This window comes from Brassica rapa, chromosome A05 (genome assembly GCF_000309985.2).
Source record: "Brassica rapa cultivar Chiifu-401-42 chromosome A05, CAAS_Brap_v3.01, whole genome shotgun sequence".
Taxonomy (NCBI): Eukaryota; Viridiplantae; Streptophyta; class Magnoliopsida; order Brassicales; family Brassicaceae; genus Brassica; species Brassica rapa.
The window spans coordinates 22,816,759-22,841,067 of NC_024799.2; the positions used below are offsets into that span (position 1 = coordinate 22,816,759).

General features: G+C 34.4%; 3 protein-coding genes and 1 non-coding gene across 15 annotated transcripts; 3 read left to right on the forward strand and 1 right to left on the reverse strand.

The window, feature by feature from the left end:
- Positions 1–345: 345 nt before the first annotated feature.
- LOC117134243 lies at positions 346–4,423 on the forward strand. 2 transcript variants are annotated; one of them, XM_033292356.1, is made up of 3 exons: positions 2,731–3,464; positions 3,576–3,913; positions 3,988–4,423. In XM_033292356.1, the coding sequence occupies exons 2-3, from the start codon at positions 3,632–3,634 to the stop codon at positions 4,129–4,131; spliced, it is 426 nt and encodes a 141-aa protein (XP_033148247.1). In that variant the 5' UTR covers positions 2,731–3,464; positions 3,576–3,631; the 3' UTR covers positions 4,132–4,423. The 2 variants fall into 2 exon arrangements, 1 of the variants encoding a protein (XP_033148247.1); XR_004458457.1 differs by having other exon boundaries at positions 346–3,833.
- Positions 4,424–8,066: 3,643 nt separating this feature from the next.
- Positions 8,067–8,173, reverse strand: LOC117134462. The gene has a single exon (XR_004458647.1). It is a non-coding gene; the product is annotated as a small nucleolar RNA R71 (small nucleolar RNA).
- A 6,923-nt stretch (positions 8,174–15,096) lies between these two features.
- On the forward strand, positions 15,097–20,803 carry LOC103869862 (TSA1-like protein). Of its 11 annotated transcripts, none has more exons than XM_009147935.3 (27): positions 15,098–16,058; positions 16,174–16,225; positions 16,315–16,454; positions 16,544–16,613; positions 16,736–16,813; positions 16,891–16,938; positions 17,040–17,105; positions 17,210–17,257; positions 17,344–17,409; positions 17,488–17,535; positions 17,583–17,669; positions 17,753–17,800; positions 17,884–17,952; positions 18,044–18,091; positions 18,169–18,231; positions 18,313–18,360; positions 18,465–18,530; positions 18,621–18,668; positions 18,770–18,838; positions 18,927–18,974; positions 19,093–19,137; positions 19,222–19,272; positions 19,379–19,411; positions 19,499–19,558; positions 19,642–19,671; positions 19,757–19,860; positions 19,938–20,803. In XM_009147935.3, the coding sequence occupies exons 1-27, from the start codon at positions 15,984–15,986 to the stop codon at positions 20,637–20,639; spliced, it is 2,310 nt and encodes a 769-aa protein (XP_009146183.1). In that variant the 5' UTR covers positions 15,098–15,983; the 3' UTR covers positions 20,640–20,803. The 11 variants fall into 11 exon arrangements, with proteins under 11 accessions (XP_033148658.1, XP_009146183.1, XP_009146184.1 ...); XM_009147936.3 differs by having other exon boundaries at positions 19,502–19,558; XM_009147934.3 differs by having other exon boundaries at positions 15,099–16,058; positions 19,376–19,411; positions 19,502–19,558.
- Positions 20,804–23,004: 2,201 nt separating this feature from the next.
- On the forward strand, positions 23,005–23,999 carry LOC103869864 (nuclear transcription factor Y subunit B-3). Its single transcript, XM_009147941.3, has one exon. The coding sequence runs from the start codon at positions 23,240–23,242 to the stop codon at positions 23,750–23,752; it is 513 nt and encodes a 170-aa protein (XP_009146189.1). The 5' UTR covers positions 23,005–23,239; the 3' UTR covers positions 23,753–23,999.
- The last annotated feature ends 310 nt before the right edge of the window (positions 24,000–24,309 follow it).

The window sequence follows — 24,309 nt, forward strand, 5'->3', positions numbered from 1 at the left end:
CTCGTTTTTAAAAATTCAAAATATAATATATAAATTTTTTTTTAATTTTTATTACATGGTTACTATGATTGTTTAATATATTTTAATAGCTTAAAATTAAACAAATATAATTATAGTACACACTTATTTTTATCAAATCTTTATTATTCAAAATCATTAATTGTCATATATACTTTAGCCACATTAGACAATTCTATAATCTTATTTAAGGAAATAATGAAGCACATTAATAATGTATTTATTGTGGTTTAATAAAAAGTTTATTATATATTTAAATGAACCAACTTATTTCTCTAAAGATTCTAAAAATTATTCTAGTGATGACATGTGGTTACAAAAAAATGTTGTAATGCTTCTTCAATTAATATATATTCAATTAATATATAGGGGATTTTATATGTATCATATGGTACCGATACCTGTTCATTTACCATCATTAATAAAGTGAAAGCTGTTTTAGCAGGCTTCTTAAAGATCGGGCCTAAAGTGTTCGTTTATTAGTCTGGAGCTTTGGGCTAAAATAAATAGGTTTTTGTTTGTATTGGCCTACTTTGCAAGCTGGAAACAAGAGTAAATATGAGACATGTATCTGAAATCGAAGAGCAGGAGACTGAAAACGCTAAAGGTTACGACAAGAAAAACAGCAACACTAATACGGGGGAAAGAGGGGGAGGGCATGCTGTGTTGACAAAGTTTCAGGTGGTGATCAGACTGAGAAAGAAGGAAAACTGATGGAAAGGAAGACACAGATAAGAATGGAGATAGTAGATTCAAGCAGCAAAACCGCATTCACAGGACTTACAAGTGTATTGTTTGAAACATATTGTTCAGGAGAGGACCATTTCTCCGTCAACATCACTATCAGTTTTGTTTTATCAATCTACGTTAGCACGTTTTAGGAAACTATTGTTAGAATAAAACAATGTTTTTAAACCCGACCCGGACACTAAACCAGACAACTTACCGGATCACTGGATTGACCAAGGGTGAACCGCGGATAATAAATAAATAAATTTTATTATATAATAATATATTAGCTATGTAAATAAAAATATAGAAACTAAAGTTTAATTTATTCTAAATATTTTTTAAAACACAAAATAATAGTTTGGATATGCATATATTTTATGTTTAAAAACATTTAGAAAATACTTAACTTTAGTTTTTTAATTTTATTTTCATTTGACATACAAAATATCAAAAAATAGTTTAGACTATTTAAAATTTTCCATAACAAAAGGTAAGAGTTGTCTAAAAAAATCAAGACATAAATTCATAAATATTTATGTTTCTAATTTGAATAATAAATTAAACTTCAAATCCAAAATAAACCAAAATTAAAAGATCATGTAATAAATTGTCAATAATGAAAATAAACTAACATCAAATCACATCAACTAGTTTTAGTTTTCTCTACCATCATTCACTTCATTTTCTTCAGGTGGCATAGTGAAATCTTCATCAAAATCTAAAAATCACAAATATAAAACTGAAAAGAAAAAGCCTAACTTTTTTTGTCAGCACATATTTTCTTAATTGAAAATTTAGAATATAAAACCTAATCTAAAAACATAACTAAAAACTAAAAAATAAGTGAAAGTTATTTATTGGTTCAACCGGTGGTTCAATCGGATCGGGTTCCGGATTTTATTGGATTTTTTCAGGTTTTTGCGGGTTTTTAAATATTGAGTTTTTCACAAAACTCAAATCGGATTTTTTCTGGGTCATCGGATCTTGGTAGGGTTTCAAAACACAATAAAGTAATGAAATGAAGACAGAGCCTTGCTTACCATGTTTCTAAAGAGGCAATTGCCTCAGGCCCCACCATATTAATCAAATTTAAGGGCTCCCTTTTCCAGATTTTAGGACTTCATTACTAATCAATTGGTTTATTTGCTTAAATATCTGTGTTTTACAAGAGTTATATTAACAAACATAGCATACAATTAGGTGAGTTATTATTTGGTTATGATTTTCATGACTTGTTTCTTTTGCCTGATTTTCTTTAATGTTTTAGATTATAATTATAATTTATTTTTATAATCTTATAAGGTATTTAATTTATCATATGATTTTGATTCTCTTATAAATTTCTAACTATAAAAAAATATTTTTCAAAATAATTCATCAGATATTTAGCGTATTTTTAATATTGAATTTTAATATCTTATTAACTTAGTTAATTTTAAGAATAAAATTTATATATTATATTTTTTCATAACATTACTAAATACTATATACAGTAACTATCATCTATCTATCAGCATAATGAGTTATATAAATTTCATAATAATTATTTTTATAATTTTATATAATAGTTACATAGATTATTTTAAGTTTTTCTTTAGGCCCCTAGAAAGCTAGGCGCGACACTGAATGAAGACATGGACGATACATAGGAAGGAAGCTCGGTGGCAAATTTTCCGGGGAAGTAATGAGATTGATTATGGTCTAATACCTCTTATTTGATTCTCACCGGGAAGCTGTTGTACTATTTTCATACGTTATTATTTATAACATTTTTAAGACATGGTAGACCATCTACGATGGGAGTTCTCTTCATTGAGGTTCTTAATATATATATTATATATGTATATATGTATGTATATATATAATATATACATATGTATGTATATATTATATATGTGGATATATTATATATGTATAAACAATTGTGGGGTCCATAATTATTGTGGAATCCTATAAATAAGAGTTATTAAGAATTTTTAAAACCTTCTTTTAAGAACCTTTATCTATGGGGTTCTATAAAAATTGTGAACCCCATAATTACTTATACATATATAATATATACATACATATATCTATATATACTATATTAAAATGGATATATGAGCTCCATTGAGCCTATCCACGTCAGCATAGAAAATCAGCCAATAGGTAGCCTGCATTCGGACACGTCAGCACACTGCGTTTTGTTTCGGTGTGTATTATTTGGGCTTTCTTAATATTGAATTGTGTGGGTTTGTATAATAGTTATATTTGGACCCTCAGTTAGTATGGCCCAGACGTAAAAAACCTTTCTCTATTGTCTTCATCGCCGCTTTCCTTTGAACCCTAATCACAGTTTCTTCGTCGAACTGCAGATCTTTGTAACGGCTTCACCTTCAAGCCATTAAACCTTGCAATTAATCACAGTTAATTCGACCTCCACTACGTCTCTTTACTCCAGAAAGTTCTATCTCTTCAGATTCTTCGGGATTATGAACATATAATAAGCGTCTCCGGCTTGATGGTCCTCACAGATTCATCGCTCCTTCCAGCTCATAACTCATACAAAGTCCTGCAAGAACGATGGCTGCTTCCCAGATTTCCCTTTCCGAGTTGAAGACAGGATGTTGTACTCGAACCGTTGTCACACGCTTGCTTACTCTGATTTTGGGAAGCAAGGAATGTTTAGAAGGGGGTGAACTAATGGGCGTCGATAAGGTTTTTTGGATGATCAGGTATTTTTTTTCCAGTTTCTGTCTTACTTCTTCGTTGTAATGTCGTCCATATTTTCGGATTCTAGCTTCTGATTACAAATATCCTTATTTTGTTGTCTTATCTCATCGAAGCATCTGTATATGTCCATCGCCTGAACACATTCCTAGAACTTCTTAGGGAGTGAGCTATGTTTGAGCTTAGTGGATTCGATGTGACTAGAAGCAACAATTATTTCAAGCTTTGTGATTCTCTTGTGGCCATCCGTCTAAATGAGTTTACGAAGATGGTTGAAGTTCCTGCTGTTGCTCATCTGATTTCTACTGAGATGTTTAGGTTTCGATCTGTTGAGCAACTCATGTCTTTAGCTAATACTAATGTTGAGCTTCCAGGTATGTCTTCATCTGTACTTCGCCGCTATGAATTTAACTTTTGTATTCACACAACTTATACCATTTCTTCTGCACCACATGTACGTCAACAAAACTTATTTATTTACTTGACTCCTTATATAAGATAGTAATAAGTAATATTGTTGATCGACAGGGTGGTGGCCACACCCCTGATGATGATATGCATTCCAAGTTCAATGTTGGTGTCTCATCTGGTGGTAATCCCGCTGAGGGTGGTGAAGATCCCAAGGAACCATCTGATGCTGAGGAAACCATAGCAAGTCGTGAGCAGACATAATACACTTCTGAGACTGTTTATAACGTCCCACCAGATTCACCTGAAGGGAATCCACCGAAAAAAAGGTCGGAATGCAAAGTCCTTTAAGTAGCAGATATGAGGAACTATGCCAATGTGTTGACATACACTTTGTATTTGTCGCTCAGTTTATGCTAGGACAGTTGGTCCACTATCTAATTTAAAATTCATTTGTTTTTGTTTCTATTTGCTAGATGTTTGAAGTTTTTAATATTACTCTTTTCTTATTTTATAATGAACCCACTTTTATGGAATACATGACTTGATACGTATATGAAACATATATTAAAATCACGAAGGGTTCTGTCCTCATTATTAGTCAACTAAAGGCACTCAAACATAGCAGTATAGCGAGAATCATATCAAACCTTGAAGGCTCGAGACCTGAGCAAAATTATGGTTAATAAAAAAGGAATAATAGCTACAAAAGTCAGTAAAATTATGGTTAATACATTGATATTAATACACTAATTGTCATCAAACGAGTCTGTACACCCCTTTACCTTTTGCCCCTGTCAGTAGCTATGTTATGCAATGACCATTAACAAGAGTCAGGGCCAAAGTCTCAAACAAGTTGCATTATATTTGCCACGAAGCGTATTCAACCATGGATATGTTGCTTTTATCCCGTGTGACTTTGCCAATACACTTGACGAGTCTTCAGGAGCAAAGGGTGAAAAAGGCATCACCAATATAGTTTACAAAGAAATATTCAGCAACCTCGCTGAAAACTAGGTGACACAATTTTTTTACAAATAAAAGGCCTCTGCGTAAATGGGAAATTAAGCAAATAATGACATCCATGGTTAACATATTTTGCAGGAAAAAGGTAAAAAGAGGAGTGTGATTCATACAAGGACACATAAATCACACCATGGAAATATATAAAAAGATTGCCAGATTCCTAGGAATATCATCGATCAGCATTCTAATCAGTCCAAACAGTTCACTCTCTCTGCCTTACTTTCAGACTTACAAGAAAGATATAATCAGATTTTCAGTAACATGATTTCACAAATATACTCCTTCCTTATTAAATATGAACGTAAAATTAGAAAAGCAACAAATAGCAATCATGAAAACAATTAAAAATATCAAAGTGGCCTCTTCACTACCTTTGGCGAGAGGAGGACGGGGAAGGGGATGAACTCAGCAAGCAATTTGGCGTAGATGAACTGAGAGTAATAAAAGTAGGATATAAACCTCAGATAGAGTGTCAACATTAACGAAAATAATCAGTCAATGAGAAACTATGTTTTTGGCATGTCACCTCCTCTATTTGTTTTTACAAAATGATCCTTTAACTTTTTACATAAACAATTATAACCGAAAATATTTTTTAGTGAAATATAATATTTATATAAATATAATTATATTTTTTTATTTAAATAATAGTTTGTAAAGAAATATTTAGTGTAAATAATATCATAATTTTATAAAATACTAAAATAAATTGGGCTGGTTTACAACTTTCACAAATAAAAAATATTATTTGTAAACTTAGAAAAGAATATATCAAGAATATTCTTTTTTATGAGAGAAAAAAAAATACATCGGAGACAAATCCATCTCTATTATGAAATTAATAGAGGAATACATTGGAGATGGTCTAAGGCATGACCGACGTAAATGATCGACGTTGAGATTTCAGCTTTTCTTATTCTTACTATTCTAATTTTTCAATATAATTTGAATATTTCCTTTGTGTAAAAATATTTTTTGTTTCACTATATAAATTGTTTTTATATTTCAATGTAACTTTTTATTTAATGGATATTGTGTGGCCGATTAAATTATACAAATTACTGTGTAATTGATTAAATTTATATATTAAATGACTGTTTTCTAAAGTAATAACTTTTAAATATTACAGATTTTAATTAAAACTCATTACATTTTAAAACAGATAGAGTAATCTATAAACTAATTCTATATAGATATGAGGAAAAAATTGTAAAGTAGTGATATATGGTGTTTTATACATCTTGTATATATGCTTTTAAATTGGTTTTCAAGTCTTTATCGAGTCTTCCTAGTCCTTTTGGAGTCATTACAGGTCTGGAGTTGCATTGGATGGGAGATGGATCAGCTGGAACAAAAGATGCAGAAAACAATGCAATTTGGTGGTTTTCACGCAGAACAGTCTTGATGACTGTTCCGGATAGCGGAGCAACCCAAGTGACTGTTCCGAGTGAGTGTTCCAGCGGCAGAGATTTTTTAGGAAACTACAATCATTACGGGATTTGCCCTAATTATCCATATTTTCTCTCCCAGCCGCCTGTGGCTTTGATATATCATATTTTCTGTTTCTCTTTATCATTCTACGCTATTCTAGACAGAAGAAAACCATTGGAGACTTTAGAATTTGAGGATTTGCTTATTGTAAAGGGAGAAGGCTCCATCTCTCTCGTCATAGAGAAGATTATCCTGAACCCTATTCTTATTCTATTGAATTGCATGATGTTTTATTCAGTCTTTGTCTCTGTGATTTTTTTGTCCATGTCTGAGTAGTCGCTTGTTAGGTTTAGGGTGTTAAGGATCGTGGATCAATGAGCTAGACACAAATAGGATTGTTATTCTTTGATATCTCTGTCTATTGTTATGCTTATTGCTTATGTTAAACTGGCCATTTAGCATCTGATCACAAGTTTAATCTATTCATCAAAAGTGTTTTAGGTTACTGGAAATAGCATAGATAGGCGATTTGTCCTTAGCCAACGAAAGCTGATGTTAAGGCGAATCGTGAACCAATTGAATCTGAACTTAATGCTTGTCATCATTCTCTGATCCAAACGACAGTTTAGGCATTAGGATTGCTTGATAAATTGGTAGACACCACGACAGTGGGTTTATCTATTCTTGTTGTTCAAGTTCTAGATTGGCTCGTATTGTTTTTCTGAATAGTTGTGTAGCTCATGATCCTAAGTATCCCAATGAATCACCCTGAACCTAGCTCTTTTAATCATCTGAAAACCTTTTAACTAGTCTTTTATTTTCTGTTATAATACCTCAATCTTAAAACCCCCATATTGTTTTAGCTTAATATTGATCCTATAGAAATAAAGTGTAACAGTTGGTCTCTGTGGATTCGATCCTAAAGTGCTACATCGACATACCATTCGATTGTGGTAGTGTGCACATTAGGTTATTTGGTGTGCGTATACACGTAATATCAAATTGGCGCCGTTGCCGGGGACCATCTTTTTACCTTTATTTTTCGGTTATTTATTTAGTCTAAGACCTCTAACTTGCCTTATCATTTTTGTTGCAGCTAATCTTCCAGGTGCATGACCAGTAGACATACTCGGAGAAACGCACAAGGAGAGTTAGTTACATTTACCAACCCGGAGCTAGCAAGGTTAGAAAGAACAAATCGTCAACAACCAAGGCAAACTGACACCACTATGGGTGATCACGCCAATCAGGATGATCTCGCTGCGGCTATGGCACTCATGCAGCAGCAGATGCTACAAATGCAGCAGACCATCCAAGCTCAGCAGGATGCTGCTGAACAGGCTGCTCTCGCGCATCAAGAACAGCAGGCGCAGACTGTTCCAATCGGGCAGAGAAACCTTCCGCGTAACATCCCTACTACGCGCTCTGCCATTGTTCCTCCACTCTGCACCAGGCAGGACTTCGAGATCAAGCCTGCTTTGATTGGTCTAGTACAGAGAAAGGTGTTCTCTGGTCTCTCTACAGAAATTCCAATGGAGCATATTGAGAGTTTCGAAAAAGTCAGCAGTTTCACTCGCGCGAATGGTGTTCCACCAGATTACATCAGGTGCATGCTATTCCCATTCTCTCTTGATGGAAAAGCTGCACGGTGGTTGAACTCTCTCCCTACCGGCTCTCTCACTTCATGGGAACAGGTCCGATCAGCGTTCCTCAGCCATTTCTACTCTAAGGCGAGAACAGCTGCATTGAGGAACAAGATCACCTCCTTCAGACAGCTCACTGATGAGCTTTTCTGCGACGCATGGGAGCGCTTCAATGACTATCGCAGAGAATGTCCTCACCATGGATTTGATGATGATTATATCCTGGACATTTTCTATGATGGAGTGGACTGGAAATACCAAGGTGCTCTAAACTCTGCGAGCAATGGAGACTTCATGACTCAAACCACAGCTGGAGCGTTTAAGCTGATTGAGAACATGGCTGCTAGCTCAGCTAATAAGAAAGAGGAGAGTGATTGCTCCAAGAAAGGAAACAGTTCTGACGCCCAGAAAATAGATGAGCTGACTGCCAAGGTTGATCAGCTACTGAAAAACAACCAAGGGCACGTTTTCAGCATGGAACAACCTACGGCCGGGCATATTCAGAACCAGAACCAGCGACAACCGCAGAGCAATCCACATGCTGTTCCAGCTACCGGGAACAGTCAACCAGATGAGCTGAAGGGTCTGGGTATGATGATGCAACAGCTGTTGCAGGGTCAGCAGGTTCAGGCCAAGGCGTTGAATCAGGTAACCACGGAAATAGACACCAGGATGGGCAACATGTTCACTGAGCTGAATAACAAGTATGACAATCTTGCGATCCATATAAGAAAGATCGATGTTCAGCTTGCTCAAACAGCTGAGAGTGTCAAGAGGCAACAAGAGACGCTCCCTGGAAGAACTGATAAAAATCCAGGACTGAGCACTGTAATGCAGTAGAGCAGTCGTTTGCTGAGACTATTCTAGTCGCAGAAGAGAACACAGAGCAGTCTGCTAGCTCTGAAGTGATTGCTCCTAGCGAACCTGCTGAAACTCCACCAGTCCGAGTCTATGTTCCTAAGGTTCCCTATCCAATTCCACCTAGACATCTGATGGATCCCATTAGTGAAGAGCAGCTGATAGGTTTTAACAAGATGGTGGGAAGGCTTCCTAAAGAACTTGCATTCGAAGATGCTCTGCAGATTCGTCCATTGCTCCAGTTCTTTAAACACTGTAGAGAGACTCAAGAGGAGATCAAGGTTCTCTATATCAAAGCACTGTCTACACCAGCATTGAAGGTATTGCCTAAGGTTGATGATCCTGGAAAGTTTGTTTTCCCATGCTCCATCGCAGGAACAACCTTCAAGGATGCTCTTTGTGACTCTGGTTCTTGTGTGAATCTCGTCTCAAAGGCTATTGTAGACGATTTGGCTATTGCTGATGTTGAGCGTTCTCAGCTGACCCTGACCTTTGCAAACTCTTCCAGAGCAGTCCCATATGGAACCATCCGCAGCCTTCATGTTCAAGTAGGAGAATGCATTATTCCTGCTGAGTTTCAAGTTGTTGAGATGAACAAGGATCATGAGATGCCTTTGATATTTGGAAGGACATTCATGGCTACTGTTGGAGCAACCATCGATATGTCCAACAAGAGAGTCTGCTTCTCCAACATCAACAAGAAAGTTTTCTACAAGGCTGTACCCACCAGATCTTCCTCATCACACGCCTCTCGCATCTCAGTGTTTGATGTAGAAAAGCTGAAGGTTGTTCCAAAGAAGGAGCATGGTGATAAGGGTGAGAGCAGACTGTTCTTTGATGAAGATCCTAGCACTGATCCTACTAAATTCAGAGGGAATTCAAGGGTGAAACAGAAAGTCCAGAAGAAAAGGGTCAAGGGAGATCCTACAATGACTTTGATACCTCTCAAGTGTGATGAGAACTCCATTGAGTATGAGGTAAAGTGCAAGGGTACCTCTAAACCTTTCTCTAAAGTCAGAGCTATTCTCACACATGAGCTGAAGGAGAAAGGGGAAGCTGCTGTGAAAGGGTTGCTGAGTAGAGTTCTGAAGCTGAACATGTCTGATTGTGGAGCTTGTTTTGGAACAGGCCCTCCTGCTCAATCCGACTGATCCCAGTCACCAAGTCAAGCTAGAGACTTAAACCAAGCGCTTGGTGGGAGGCAACCCACTGGTAAGTGTAAATATAACTTGGTTTTGTTTTTGTTTACTTATTTTTCGTTTTAGTTTATTGAGTTTCAGGTCAAAAAGCAGAAAAATTCGAGATACTTCAAAAATTCTGGGTTGCAGAAACGGAACAACCTACCCCCTGAAAAGAGCGGTTGTTCCAGGCGATCATCTGACGATAGAACACCCAAAATTTTCATGGAGCGTCTGCTCCACTCAGGTAAGTATCTCGACCAAAAAAAAAAAAAAATTATTTTTGTTTTCTCCTTCTCTCTGATTTATTTTCACACCAGGGACGTTGTGAAGTAAGTCTGGGGGAGGGTTTTCGTCGTTTACTAACTCGTTTCTTTCTTTTGTTTTTCTTTTGGGTCAATTTGAGTCCGTTTTTTATTGAGTCAGTCAAAACTTTGTGGGAATTAGGACCTTATTCTGTGTTGATCACTGACCACCTCGTGCTTTAGTTATCTTATTCAGTGACCTTAGCAGTGGCGAAAGACACACATGTGGACCTGGAACACCCTGACATATCTCACTTGATTCTCCAGAAGTTCTCAGCCGATCAGGTTACACTGGGTAGACATAACTCCACCTTACTTGAACCTAATCTTGACTAAAATCCTTCTTGTTATGGGCATTAGATCAGGGAAACGAGAACACACTCAGGACTTCTTATCCTTTTTATCCATCTTGCTGATCCTGAGTGGCTGGCTCATCTTTAGCTAGTTCCCACCCTGCACCTTAACCTTTATTCCACCTTCATGCATTTGTTTTTCAGTGTCATATGTGCAGATATGTGCAAAAAGGTCGGAGAGGAAAGGATCAACGCAGCCTGCTACTCGTTACTGCTACAGAAATTCAATAAGAAAGGAGAACAAGCAGATTAAGGGAGCAACCGCTCCATAACCAATGAACTGCGCAAGAGCAGGGGTGGAGAACCAGAATGGTCGCGAAATCAGAACCACCAGTGGCACTCAGAACGATCATGTATTACCTCTTTCTTCGTCACATCACCATATCAGTCTTCAAAAAAAAAAAAAAAAAAAAAAAAAAAAAAAAAAACGAGATTAATGTGATGGAGAAGGGGAAGAAAGAAAAGAAACATGGAGCCACTGGAAAGGTCGAGCAAGAAGTTGGTACCAAGTATTGAAGAGTGTGTAGAGGAAAATGGAAAGCAGAACAATAAGTTGCCTGTTCCGTCATCAGAACAGTCGCACCAGATAGAGCAAAAACGAGTAGAGGCTGTGGACATCAATGGATCTATCCTCTCTTGCCATTTTGTGTGATATCCTGCATCCTCTTCAATGAAATGGTAGCCCCTAAACACTCTTAACTCCACCATTAAATAGCCTGTTCCACATAGACCGTCTACCCTGAATGATGCCTGTGATGAGAAGCTCACGCTACTCTTAAATGAATGTAGGGAGTTCTGTCTCGATAGTGTTGCTTTTTCAGGTTTGAGATGAAGAGTATGGAGCCGATTTTTGAACAGCAGTCAGTGGGGTTCCGGTAAGGGTGTGTTGTCCTAGTTTTACTGCTTGTATGGTTCAGAGATTCGTGGTTAAAGTATGGTTGCTGAGAATAGGAGAGTTCCCACACTTTCAAACCTTTCTCCCTGTTCTTGATACTTGACATTGTTTGAGGACAAACAAGGATCTAAGTCTGGGGGAATTGATATATGGTGTTTTATACATCTTGTATATATGCTTTTAAATTGGTTTTCAAGTCTTTATCGAGTCTTCCTAGTCCTTTTGGAGTCATTACAGGTCTGGAGTTGCATTGGATGGGAGATGGATCAGCTGGAACAAAAGAGGCAGAAAACAATGCAATTTGGTGGTTTTCACGCAGAACAGTCTTGATGACTGTTCCGGATAGCGGAGCAACCCAAGTGACTGTTCCGAGTGAGTGTTCCAGCGGCAGAGATTTTTTAGGAAACTACAATCATTACGGGATTTGCCCTAATTATCCATATTTTCTCTCCCAGCCGCCTGTGGCTTTGATATATCATATTTTCTGTTTCTCTTTATCATTCTACGCTATTCTAGACAGAAGAAAACCATTGGAGACTTTAGAATTTGAGGATTTGCTTATTGTAAAGGGAGAAGGCTCCATCTCTCTCGTCATAGAGAAGATTATCCTGAACCCTATTCTTATTCTATTGAATTGCATGATGTTTTATTCAGTCTTTGTCTCTGTGATTTTTTTGTCCATGTCTGAGTAGTCGCTTGTTAGGTTTAGGGTGTTAAGGATCGTGGATCAATGAGCTAGACACAAATAGGATTGTTATTCTTTGATATCTCTGTCTATTGTTATGCTTATTGCTTATGTTAAACTGGCCATTTAGCATCTGATCACAAGTTTAATCTATTCATCAAAAGTGTTTTAGGTTACTGGAAATAGCATAGATAGGCGATTTGTCCTTAGCCAACGAAAGCTGATGTTAAGGCGAATCGTGAACCAATTGAATCTGAACTTAATGCTTGTCATCATTCTCTGATCCAAACGACAGTTTAGGCATTAGGATTGCTTGATAAATTGGTAGACACCACGACAGTGGGTTTATCTATTCTTGTTGTTCAAGTTCTAGATTGGCTCGTATTGTTTTCCTGAATAGTTGTGTAGCTCATGATCCTAAGTATCCCAATGAATCACCCTGAACCTAGCTCTTTTAATCATCTGAAAACCTTTTAACTAGTCTTTTATTTTCTGTTATAATACCTCAATCTTAAAACCCCCATATTGTTTTAGCTTAATATTGATCCTATAGAAATAAAGTGTAACAGTTGGTCTCTGTGGATTCGATCCTAAAGTGCTACATCGACATACCATTCGATTGTGGTAGTGTGCACATTAGGTTATTTGGTGTGCGTATACACGTAATATCAAGTAGTCTCACCTTGAATTTCTCTCATTCTGTGCATTCCTAATTGGAAGGAGATAATCAACATCTAATATTATGTTACTCTCAGTATATTAGAAATGGTTGAACCGTAAACCAATTAAGATGATGTAAGGAATACATAGAGATGTATTTCCAGTTATCACAAATATATAATCAATTGACAACAACTTAATTATGTCCAGCGCAGGACAACAGAGATGAGTTTTCATACCTTCTAATATTATAATATCTCACTATATTAGTGACTAAATCAGTTTTCTCTAGCATAAATACTCACTCCATTTTTGGAGTTTAAGTTTTTCTATCTGATGATATTAGTAGTTTGATCCCAAAAAAGAAAAAGAACGGTCAAACTGTACATTGTAATCGGAGAAAGAAAACAAACAAAAATCAACCGAAGACTTTTAAGGTATATGAAACAAAAATTGGAAATAACAATTCTCTATAATTAAAGAATAAGGCAATAAAATTGTAAAAATACAAAATAAAACAAAAAAATATACAGAGAAAGAAAGATTTAATAAAATAAAATCAAAATATAATTTCCATAATTGATACTCCCTCTGTTCCTTAATATTACATATTCTAGAAAAAAAATTGTTTTAAAAGATCTATTTTTTACATTTTCAAGACATGTTTTATTAACTAATGGCAAATTTCAAAAAACTTAATTGCACTTACTGAAATTTTATTGGTTTAAAATTATGGAACAAAGATAAATATAAAAAAATTATGCAAATTTAATGTGTTTATTAAAATGTGTGAAAAATGTAGAATATGTAACATTAAGAAACCGAGGGAATAGTTCTCAGTTACACTAAGAAGTCTAAATTTACAACATACACAGTTTTATTTACATCTTTAAACCTATTATCTAATTAAAATGATTCTAAAAAAGTGCCATCATGAAGAGTTAGAAGATATACGATAAAATATAATACATAACGTTAAAATTACATTATCACTAATCACTAAAAAAATCATGTTAGTAGTAATAAAAATAAAATGACAACACATTTATTAAAACCATAGAACGGCACGCAACAATGTGTTATTTAATATACAAAGTATAAATTAAATATGCTCAATGCAAACACACATAAAAATGAGACATCATATGTGGATATATTTAAATAAATAATTTTAAATATATTATATTCTTGATAATTTTAAAATTACTTAAAAAGAAACTAAATTATTAAAAAATTAATATACAAATAAAACTAAAGCAAAATTTTGTAACGTCAAAATAATAAATGAATAAAAATATATTATGTTAATAAAATAGATTTTAGATTTTAAAGACTTCTAATTCATGTAATATTACAAAATTCAAAATTTGTTTATTACAATTAATATTTTACCATTAGATATATTAAAATAATATTCTAGATCGATATTCAATTGTTAGTTTTCAACTATTACACGTAAAAAAATATTATTAAGTATGCTTTTTTTTTTTTGAAAAGGTGGTTTTATATTTTAAGTACGTTATGCGAGTACTTTTTCTTTTCGTGAATTTATTCGAGATGAGATTCCGATCTTTTATCTAAGATAATTTATATTCTATACATAATTATATTTTTTTTACATAACTCTAAAATCTCGGATTTGATTTTTCATATTTTATTAGTTAATTGTGTTACATATAATAGAAATACTTACTTCAAACTAAAAATATAAAAAAAATTAAATTTAAAAATTATTTATATATAATTTAATATACAAAAATTTGCATGCAAATAAAAATTATAAATGAAAAAAATTTAAATATATTATCCGCGCATAGCGCGGAAAATGATGTAATATACATAATACTTATATTAAGAACTCCGAAAGAACCCATTGAAAGTGTTTTTAGGCCGCAGCGACAAGCTCTCACCTCGTCTCTCACCAGTTTAATATTGAAATTAAATGAAAAAAATAGAAAAAAAGTGACATTGAATGAAGTACGTACCTGCAAGAAGAAATTTTCTCTGCCCTTAAAGAGACTTTTACCAAACGTGTCTCTTTTCTATTAGTTTTTTTTTTCCTTTTAGTTTAAATTTTAGTTATAAAGTTAAATAATAGTATTATTATATATGCTAGATACTCATGAAAAGGTACTTACCAGTAATGGTGCTCTTATTGTGGGAAAAAAATATTACGGACGAGTTGATAATTTTTTAATATAAAATGAAAAATTAACTGAAAGCTAAAATAAAATTATGTTACAGCAGGCTGCCTTTATCAGATTTCATCATTCATTGTACATCTGAACTTTTCTTTCATACTTAATAACTAAACTAGTATAAGACTAGATCCCAAAAGAAAAGTGTTTGATGGCTTTAACAAAAAAGTGTTCGAAGTAAGAAAAGAAAAGTGTTGATTATTAATATTGGCTCTTGTAGGGTTAGATTAATATGGTAGATGAAGAGGGAGTGTTTATTGGACTTGCAGATTCGTTAAGGAGTATTATATGAACTAAGAAATGTGGATTGGTAAAAAGCACAATATAAATTATAGTCGACTTCGTTGTCAAAAAAAAAAAAATTATAGTCGACGTCCTTGAGATCTGAAAGTCCGATTTTGAATTTAATGCTCTCGTTAAGAAATACTCCATAATAAGTTTTTAAATGTCTCATGTTCCACGCTAGTATTATCTTATGCTAGTACAGATTCCTCCGCCAATGAGTGTAATATAATTATAAAACACTGATTGGCAGCAATAGTATATCTGAAAGATACGAGTTGGTAGTTATGACCAACGCATTATTGATCTGAATCAGCAAAGAAGGTTCGCAATAAGTGGACAAGCTTCTTTTTTTTTTTTTTTTTTTTTTGTAAAAAGATAAACGTAGACAAGATTAGAGGCAAAAAGGTTCGCAATAAGTCAGTTTTCTTTTTGGTAAGCAAGTAAGTGGAAACTATATAAAAAGAAAGCCACGTGAATTTCTATTATTAAACAAAAAAACCACGTTGAGTTCTGAGTGTTTTAATTGAAGTCCTCTTATGTGTTTCCTCTCAAGCTTCAGAGACACTGTCATTTGACATCTTGTGATAACATTCTACGCCATGGGAACCAAGTTCTTAGCTCTGTGTTTGTCTCTGTGTCTCATCATCTCAAGCTTTTATAAAGTTTCTTGCCAGGTACGTAACTCTCATAAACACCTTTTCTTTAACCATATACTAACTTTATCAAACCAAATATATGATGATATCAATTGGTTTAATAAACGTATTGACTTTTGCTTTTGGATTTTAGGATGAAGGAACTACAGGTTTGAATTTAGATCTGATTGAGCGTGAATATCAAGGTAATATTAATTTATTGTTTAAGCTAATTTAATCTGTTATGAACACAAAATCTTAAAAAGAAGAAACAAATGAATTTTGTTGGTTGCAGCTTCTCTCCAAGGCAACGAAGGAGTTGACCAGATCAGTGGTCAGAAAAACAGTACAGTGACTGATAACAACACAATCTCTCTGTCTCTATCAGAAGAATCTGTGGAAACTACTAAAGATTCTGCTGATACCTCGTCTCAGGTCAATTACTGTTTATTATTTATCTTCCTTGGACTCTGCTGCTGATTCTTGCAAAGTAATGAACTCTTAATTAATCTCTGGATGTATAGTTAGGACCTGTTACTGATGAAGTCGTTACACCTTCGAGTATGTTGGACCATATCGAACTTGAGTTCCAAGGCAAGTCAAGACTCTGTTTTGATCTGTTTTCTTTTTTAAAAGATGATTATGTTTCTGGAAGAAGCTTGAATCAAAATGTTGACATGAACAGTTTGTTTTCTTTTATGTTACTTTGATTACAGCACAAATTAATGAACTTAAACAAGCTGGATCTGATGGTATCAACAAAATTGATGAATCTAAGGATGATCAAGAACTAGGTTAAGAAAATACTAATCTTTCATCTATAACCCTTTTTGCTTAAAGAGTGTTTCTTAAGATGCCTTTGTTGTTTCAGCTGCTCATAGGAAGAAAATGTTGGAAGAGATTGAACGCGAATTTGAAGGTATCTTTCCATGTAGTCTGTCAAACTCCACATATAGTTCTTGAAGCCACTGTTGTTGATAGATTCTTACTGATCCTTCATTGTCTCATAATTACTTGCAGCTGCTGCAGCTGGATTTGAACAATTCAAGATTGATGATTCCACTCAAGGAGAAGATGACGAACAATGTAAAACACACACACGCTCTTCCTCTAGTACTTTTTGCCATCACATTTGTTTCTTCTTCATAACATTATAAGTCCGAACTCTGTGCTATGTTCTTGTGTTGCAGCTGCAATGAGAAAAAGCATGCTGGAAGAGATTGAACGCGATTTTGAAGGTCTCTTGAGATTACTCAATATAACTTAAGTACTTGATACTCTAAAAATGTTAGCTAACATTTTGTTTGTGTCTTCCTTCTTGAAGCTGCTACAAAAGGTCTTGAACAACTAAAGGCTGATGATCTAACCGGAGTCAACTACGCAGAACACGGTAACAAAACATATTTTTTTGATGTCTTGTTCTTGTTTACAGTATTCTTGACTCATATTTTGTGTGTGTTGTTTATAGCTGCAAAGAGACAGAAGATGTTGGAAGAGATTGAAAGAGAGTTTGAAGGTAAGTATACTGTTTTTAGTTAGGTATCTTTTACAATACCATCTTAGACCTGTTTTTAAATCTGCTTGTAGAAGCTACAAAAGGTCTTGAAGAACTAAGACATTCAACCTCAAGCACAGATGATGAATCTCACTGTAACATTTTTGTTTTCCCTCTACTTTCATGTTCCCTTTAATATCAACTAAAGAACTCATAAGATCTCATTGTCTTATTATAGCTGCAAGGAGACAAAGTATGCTAGATGAGATCGAACGTGAGTTTGAAGGTATGTTGAAATTATACTCAATGTCTGTTCTAATTGGTTCAAAATTAGATCAAAGCTTTTGTTACATCTTCTTCTACTTGCAGCTGCTACAAGTGGTCTTAAACAGCTTAAGATTAATGCTTACACTGTCGAAGATAATGACAAAGAACAAGGTATGAAACTATTATCTCTATCTCTACTTTGATAACTTTTCTCACTCATTCAGTTTTGTTAGATTGATATATTGTTATGTCTTGTATACAGCTGCCAGGAGACAAAGTATGCTAGATGCAATTGAGCGTGAGTTCGAAGGTATATATGCAGAGAGAATCTTTATCTCTTTTCTTGGTTCAAGAAGTTCTGAGAGTTTTTGTTTTCTTCTCTTGCAGCCGTTACAGAAAGTTTTAAGCAGATTGATGATCTTGCTGATAGCAAAGATGAGGAAGACCAATGTAAGATAAAGCTTTTTGAAGGTTTCTTTACCTTTGTTGTAGTGTTAGTCTAAGACATGTCTTTTTTGTCTTTGTTATCAGCTGCAAAGAGACAAAGTATGTTGGATGAGATTGAACGTGAATTTGAAGGTACTTTCATCATATTATTATCAAAGGTTAACGAGCTCTTGTGGTTATACAATATCAAATCTTGAATCATTTTTTTTTCTGTTTTGATCAAAACTACTTTGCAGCTGCTACAAGTAGTCTTAAGCAACTAAACCTTGATGATTTCACTGAAGGAGATGACAGTGAACAAAGTAATAACTTTTACTAATTATGTTTTTTTTTTTATGATCATTTATCATCTTTCATAGTATTATGAAGAATGGTTTAATGTTTTGTTATAGATGCAAGGAGAAATAGCATGCTTGAAGCTATCGAACGCGAGTTTGAAGGTTACTTTCACATAACACTGATTTTCTTAGCTGAAAATGTAAACCCATTAAAACAGATCAAGTAGATAAGTTTTTTTTCTTCTTAATGCTCCAACTTGCAGATGCTACAAAAGGTCTTGAAGAGCTAAAGGCTAGTGATTCAACCCACGACAATGATGATGATGAACACAGTAAAAATCTTTCCCCTTGTATCTTTTCCATGCTCATTTTTGTTTCTAATGTATACTGAATCAGATTTGTTTTCAAATTTTGTTACAGCTGCAAGGAGAAAGAGTATGCTTGATGCTATTGAACGCGAGTTTGAAGGTACCTTTGAACCATTCTTGGCGGAATAACTCTTGTTAATTTGATAAATCCACATAAACTTGTTACAAAAAAAGTTTGCTTAATGCTTACATCTCATATTTCATATTCCATGTTTCAGCTGCCACAAGAGGCCTTGCAGAGATCAAGAATCATGAAGAACAAGGTAATAATAATGATCTGCTACCATTGTTCCTCTCAAAGCCTTCTGAGATCAAACGTAAAACTTGTTGTCCCTTTTTGTTAACAGCTGAAACTCAGAGAAACAGTATGTTGGAAGAAATCGAACGCGAATTTGAAGGTAATCTCGAGAATCAAACACAATAGTCCATAATGAAACAAGGAGATTACCCAATATAATCTAAGAGTTTGGTTTGGTTTTCTTGTTCACTTCTAATGTGCAGCAGCTGCAGCAAGTGCAAAGGCTGCTGAAAAAGACTGTAAGAAACTCTTTCTCTGTTTATGTCATGTCTATATCTTTGATTCTTTTTTTTTTTCTGACATTGCACTAACATTTATTGTAACAGCAGCTGCAAAGAAGCCACCAACCATAAGTACAGTGCAGAAAACTTATGGCGGATTCAATGGTAAATAAACTTCAGATTCTCACAAACATATTTTTCTAAAATGAAATTATGTCTCAATATTTATAATGTTCTTTATTCAACAGGTGGGTTTGACAGTCTTCTAAAGCCATCAGGTTAGCTTTGGAGCTTTCTAAACCAAATAAACTCACAAGAGAGCTACTCTTAATAGTCTTCTCTCTCTGTATGTGTTTCTTGCAGATGGTGTCTGTGGTTGTTTCAACAAAGACAAAGATGGTCTTAAGGCAGACACAGATTCTTCCATTAACCTAGCAGAGATACTCGCTGAAAAATCAAAATCCCAGGTTTGTTAACTAGATTTTACTTTCAAAACATCTAAAATCAGTTTCTTGACTTTTGTTACATGTTTTGATTTTGGTAGGACTCAGAGACCTCTAGCCTCACCACATCACTGACCAATCTTGTTCACACCCATAGAAAAGAAACAACCTCGAAGGTAAGCACAGTCCTTGGCTCATCAGTTACTTCCACCACAAGCGAATCATCCGCTACATCAGAAACCCTAGAGAGCTTAAAGCAAACCCTAAAGAAGCTACGCGGTCTAACCGCACGTGACCTAGTACACCACCCGAACTTCGACGAGATTATAGAAGCCGGTACGCGTTACGAGGTACTCAGCTCAGCTTCCATTGGTTACATCTCTTTACTAGCCAAATACAAAACCGTCATTAAAGAAGGACTCGAGGCTTCTCAGAGAGTCCACCTCGCTCGAACCCGCGCCAAAATTCTCAAAGAAACCGCCGTGGAGAAGCAGAGAGCCGTGGACGCGGAGTTCGCGCTCGCTAAGAGTCTTGCTCAGGGAGGAGACGCGCTGTCCATCAAAATCTTCGCCATCAAGAAACTGTTGGTTAAGCTTGAAGCGGAGAAAGTGAGTGTTGATCTGAAGTTTAAGTCTACGGAGAGTAATCTGGGGCGGCTTCTTAAGGAGGCTTCTCAGGCTTATGAAGAGTATCATGCGGCTGTGCGTAAGGCAAAGGACGAGCAAGCTGCTGAGGAGTTCGCTCTTGAGACGACTAAGAGAGCAGAACATATTTGGGTTGAGTTTCTTAGTTCACTTAACTGAACTAGTGAGATTCTTGCTTGTGCTTAAAGCATAGTTGTGGTTCTTGTCTTGTTTTAATTGGTGTTGTTTTGTTACAGACTTTGTTTGTTGGTTATATCAGGAGAAAGAGGTTGAACACAAATCATGTATTAGTCTTCTAATAAAATAGTTCTACTTCATTCTTATTGATCGTGACTAGGACTGGACACATTTACCATAACCAAAGAACTGAACCTTATTGAACCAAAAAAGGAAACCAACCCCATTTTCATAAATATTCGAAGGATCCTAGAGTTTTAGAACCAAAAAATCAATCTGGAACGAAAAGGATATCCAAAATTTTAAAATATAAATTATATAGCTAGCGATATTAATTATATTTATTTTTAAAATAATCAGATATTTTAAAATTACAATTTATAAACCAAATTGTTCGAATGCTTTTTATTAAAAATATTTTCAATTCGAACTACCCAATGTACTTAAAATATCTAAATTATCCAAAATTTTTTCTTCTACAAACTGGAATTACCCAGAAAAAGTAACCCAAATTAACTAAAATTATTCGAAAAACCGAAACCAAATTCCAAACTTTTATCATGTATCACCCGAGTCCTAACATTACCCGAACTGAATCAAAAATTAAAATAACCACACCGAATTTAATAAATATCCGAAAATATCCTATATACATCTCTAGAATCGAAAAATCAAAACAAAACCGAAAAAAATCCGAACTAAAACCGAAATACCCATAACAATTGTATAGGCCACAATTGTTAAGAAAGAAGAGTTCGGTGGCCATAATCACAAATTCAGATTCTTTATCTTGTAACTGAAATTTATTACTAGTAGAGTAATCACGCTAATATGATCAGTTACTAGTAACTAGGCTTTCATTGGACTTAATCAATGGAAATACCTTAAGATAATTAATACTTAGAGCCTTATTACGCCTATTTTCCTTTTTATTGTTTGCGAGAACTTGTCTCCTTAACTTAATTTAATATTTGCTTTTAAAAAACTTAACTTAATAAAACAAATCTACAAATTAAGATCGGAAACCAATGCTTTTTGTGTATTCATAAGTGATGAGTGTAACCATTTTCATATTATTGTGTTACCTATACTAGATGGTTGCCCAAATATATATTATGTATACAATGTTATATAGTTTGAAACATTAAAAATATAATTTTAAATTTTAAATAGTTTGAAAATCAGTCATAAATTTCTATAAATTTGATGTAATAACTTATGAATATTTAGTAATAACAAATGCTTGTAAAATTATATAATTAATTATCACATTAACTTCACCAACATATATTATGCATCTTCTTATTTTTGTCATTATCATTTCGTTCTTTTTATTAATTTTTTGCTAATATTTTCCTAAATTTTTTCATATTTTTTTGCCAAATATTTATTTCTCTCTCTAAATAGTAATACAAAATATACAATCAATAAACCAATAATTCATCTTAAAACTCTATTCAATCACAACATTATTCTTTTCAATCATAACATTATCTTATTCACTATATTAATCGACATAAATGCAAAATATTTTTTAAATCGAAATTTTAGTATGTTCCGTTAAATACAATCCGTCCAATCTTCAAAGCCTAATTATTTATAAAGTATATATGGACATTATAAGAGATTAGTTAGTATTATAGATACGACTATGTTTTTATATGAATATGAAATCATTATATCGATTTTCTATATGAAATCATTGGTTAGTGAATTCTCATGAATTTTGGAAATTTTGAAATTCCGTCGTTATTGGTTCTTTGATTTCAAAAGTCTTAATATAATCCATTGTTATTGATTTAAGAATTTTCAAAATTCATTCAAATCTCTTGTTATTCAAAAAAAAAATTAATTATTATTGATTCTCTAATTTTAACTAAATCTAGTGTTATTAGGAGATAAATTTAGTTCATTTTTACTGATAAGACTCAACTTTCAAAATATCAAATGTATCCATGTGATTTTCAAAATCCATGTGATAAAAAACTAGAAAACAAAATAGTTATTCTTACCAAATATCTTTTGCATTTTAAATCCAAATTATATGTCCAAAACTATAATTTATTACAATTTATATACTTTTACATTTTAATATATAATTATATTTATATTGTTTTATCATTTTTAATATATAATTATATTTAGAAATATTAAAAATAATTTATAAACATATAATTCGAAATTAAAAAAAACTTTTATTTTATTTTTATTTATATATATATATATATACATATATATCGTTTTTTGCTTTTTAATAAAAATAATTTTAGTCATTTTCCTAGATTTTCTTATGACAAAAAAAACTATTTAAGATAATTTCCCAATTTTGTATGTGTCACTATTATTATTATTTTTTAATTTGAAGATAAGGTAAGGATCGAAGCCAAGGGCTCAAGTCTCTCTTTCGATCTAACGGATATGATCAAAGCCACGTGTAACAAATCTTATCGACAAACGAACGACCAATAACTACTCACGTGTCACCACGATCCGATTATTATCCTCTCGATCCAACGGACCCAATACACTCTCTCTTCCTCTCTCTCTCTAGCGGCGACCTCCGATTTACCGTTAGATCTGAGATGGCGGACTCCGACAACGATTCTGGCGGCCACAAGGACGGAGGCGGCGCGTCGTCGCGTGAGCAGGATAGGTTTCTGCCGATCGCGAACGTGAGCCGGATCATGAAGAAAGCATTGCCTGGGAACGCGAAGATCTCCAAGGACGCGAAGGAGACCGTGCAGGAGTGCGTATCGGAGTTCATCAGTTTCGTCACCGGCGAGGCGTCGGACAAGTGTCAGAGAGAGAAGAGGAAGACGATCAACGGCGACGATCTTCTCTGGGCGATGACGACGCTGGGGTTCGAGGATTACGTGGAGCCGTTGAAGGTGTACCTGCAGAAGTACAGGGAGGTGGAAGGGGAGAGGATGACGACGGGGAGACAGGGGGATAAGGAAGGTGGCGGCGGAGGAGGAAATGGAAGCTCCGGGGGATCCGGAGGAGGATACAATGGAGGAGGAGGGATGTACGGTGGGATTGTGACGATGGGGCATCCTCATCAAGGACACGTGTACGGTGGAAGTGGGATAAATTAGAGAATCAGCAATCTCTCTCTGTCTCTGACTCGGTTAACTCGAAATGGCTCTCACAGGAGAATGCTATATGCAATGTAAATGTATTATCTTTCTATCTCTGCTTGCTATGTTCTTTTGCAAGCTTGTGTTGTTAATTCGTCTTTGTTATTGATTTTAGCCCCTCATGGTGCAACAAGTGTATGTTCTTAGATGATTCTAAATCATTTTGTATATAATTAAGGTATTGCACACAAAGAGTTTCTTTTTACCGTTTCAGCCACGGGAAGAGGCCTTTTAGAAATCTGATTCCTTTGGTTACTCTCAAAGCCTTCTTAATTCGTGGGAGTCTAGTGTAACATTTTGGTCTATTCTAACTTTAGCAGCAGCTACAAGTGCAAAGGCCGATTGAAAATACTGGAAGAAACTCTTTTTTTACGTCTCTCTGTTTATGTCATTTCTCTATCTTTAAAATTTTCTGTGTCATGTTTTATCGCTGCGGAGGAGGGTAGTCTATTAAAAGGAAGATTAAATCTCCATGTTTCTATCTATGTTCTTTCTTTTATAGCTGGTGTGGGTCT

Bases quoted from the DNA above. Each gene is read 5' to 3' on its own strand.
- LOC117134243 (XM_033292356.1), top strand. From the start codon at position 3,632: ATGTTTGAGCTTAGTGGATTCGATGTGACTAGAAGCAACAATTATTTC. The intron at 3,914-3,987 runs GTACGTCAACAA...GTTGATCGACAG, and splicing joins CCATTTCTTCTGCACCACAT to GGTGGTGGCCACACCCCTGA.
- LOC103869862 (XM_009147933.2), top strand. From the start codon at position 15,984: ATGGGAACCAAGTTCTTAGCTCTGTGTTTGTCTCTGTGTCTCATCATC. The intron at 16,455-16,543 runs GTCAATTACTGT...CTGGATGTATAG, and splicing joins CTGCTGATACCTCGTCTCAG to TTAGGACCTGTTACTGATGA. The intron at 16,939-17,039 runs GTATCTTTCCAT...AATTACTTGCAG, and splicing joins GATTGAACGCGAATTTGAAG to CTGCTGCAGCTGGATTTGAA.
- LOC103869864 (XM_009147941.3), top strand. From the start codon at position 23,240: ATGGCGGACTCCGACAACGATTCTGGCGGCCACAAGGACGGAGGCGGC.